Source organism: Colobus angolensis, unplaced genomic scaffold (assembly GCF_000951035.1).
Source record: "Colobus angolensis palliatus isolate OR3802 unplaced genomic scaffold, Cang.pa_1.0 Scaffold47, whole genome shotgun sequence".
Classification (NCBI taxonomy): Eukaryota; Metazoa; Chordata; class Mammalia; order Primates; family Cercopithecidae; genus Colobus; species Colobus angolensis.
This window is the reverse complement of record NW_012118154.1, coordinates 4,912,818-4,914,759: the sequence shown is the minus strand read 5'-3', so window position 1 is coordinate 4,914,759 and position 1,942 is coordinate 4,912,818. Positions and strand designations below refer to the sequence as shown.

The 1,942-nt window shown below is 48.4% G+C and overlaps 1 protein-coding gene across 1 annotated transcript in view; it reads left to right on the top strand.

Annotated features, from left to right (window-relative positions):
• CCDC42 (coiled-coil domain containing 42) overlaps window positions 1-1,742 on the top strand; it is a 25,249-nt gene extending 23,507 nt beyond the window's left edge. The window contains 1 exon segment of the mRNA XM_011958643.1: window positions 1,469-1,742. Coding sequence (XP_011814033.1) covers window positions 1,469-1,546 — 78 coding nt within the window. The 3' untranslated portion in view covers window positions 1,547-1,742.
• The last annotated feature ends 200 nt before the right edge of the window (window positions 1,743-1,942 follow it).

Genomic DNA, 1,942 nt, shown 5'->3' with positions numbered 1-1,942 from the left:
GCAGTATTTGGTTTTCTGTTCCCGCGTTAGTTTGCTAAGGATAATGACCTCCAGCTCTATCCATGTTCCTGCAAAGGACATGATCTCATTCTTTTTTATGGCTGCATAGTATTCCGTGGTGTATAAGTACCACATTTTCTTTATCCAGTCTACCATTGATGGGCATTTAGGTTGATTCTCTTTGCTATTGTGAATAGTGCTTCAGTAAACATCCCTGTGCATGTGTATTTATGATAGAACGATTTATATTCCTTTGGGTATATACCCAGTAATAGGACTGCTGGGTTGAACGGTAGTTCTACTTTAACTCTTTGAGGAATTGCCACGCTGCTTTCCACAGTGGTTGAACTAATTGCACTTCCACCAACAGTGTATGAACATTCTCTTTTCTCCACAACCTCAGCAGCCTTTGTAATTTTTCTGACTTTTTAATCGTAGCTAGCCATTCTGAGTGGTGTGAGATGGTATCTCACTGTGGTTTTGGTTTGCGATAGAACTGATATCTTAGAGGCTGTCTGGGCCAATCTTTTCTCCTTCTCTCCTTATTAAAGATGAAGAAACTGAGTCCCAGAAAGATGGAGTGATTGTCCCAGAACGGTGACGGGGGCCCAGCTAGGTCATCTGACTTCTGGAGCATGGCCCTTTTCTGTGTCATGCTGACTGCGTGCTCTTAAGAACAGAAGCCAGTGAACAGAGTTTACATTCCTTCTCATGACTGAAGGTTATCATGATGAGCATCAGCCCTGGGTTTCGAGCACACGACCACATTGAGGGTGGTGAAGTTATGGAAGGCGGTCTGCCCATGCTGACAGGACCCTGCCTGCGAAATCCTTTTCACCCACTAGCCTGCTTGTGACCCTTTCTTTCTTCTCCCTCCTGCTCGACTCTCAGCCTGCACTTCATACATCACCAGGTCTGCCTCCGGGAGTTCCTAACTCCATCCGTTTGTTGCTTCTAATTGCCTACACCTGACACTCAATTTCACCTCAAAACATTGTCACATGAGAGAAAGTGGCCTCCTCAAGAAGTCAGTCATGGCTGGGTGCAGTGTCTCATGCCTGTAATCCCAGCCTTTTGGGAGGCTGAGACGAGTGGATCACTTGAGGTCAGTAGGTTGAGACCAGCTCAGCCAACATGGTGAAACCCCATCTCTACTAAAAACACAAAAATTAACTGGGCATGGTCGCAGGTACCTGTAATCCCAGCCACTCAGGAGGCTGAGACGCGAGAATCGCTTAAACCCAGGGAGCGGAGGTTGCCGTGAGCCTAGATCGCGCCACTGCACTCCAGCCTGGGTGACAGAGCAAAACTCTCATATCAAAAAGATAAATAAATAAAAAGTAAAAAAGAAGTCAGTCACAGGAAAGCAATGGTGAACTCTTTAAAAGTGAATGCCTGGGATGCTCCATCTTGGGCCGGGGGAGGCCTTTGGGGGGCGGAGTTAACTCTGGGCTCCTTGCCTTTCTAGATCCAACAATTTATCCAAGACCTGTCGGACATCTGGGCAGAGGTGAAAAAGAAGGAACAACAGCAAGTCCGGGTTTAAGGAGGCAGCCTGGTTCCAGGACATCCTGAGACAGAGGTGGTAAGAGAAGAAGTCGTGAGCCTGCGGTCCAGTCAGTCCAGCTCGGGACCAACGCCCGTGGTGCCTTCCTGCTGAGGAACACCTGCTTATTTTCCCCCCTGGGCCTCACTCTATCCCTGAAAACAGTGAATGTTCTAAGAAGTTTGTTCTCAAGTTCTCTCTAGCCCTTTGGTAGTTTATTCATGGGGAAGAGTGTAGCGATGGGGCGACCCCCGCAACAAGCACTCACTCTCACAGCTGGTCACCTAGGCTGCCTGGGAACCAGAAACCACATCTTAGGCCTGGTGTCCCCTCGGCTTTGGGCTCACACACAGTCAGTGTGCAGGTGGGCAGCAAACCAGTAAGGTCAGTACAGAG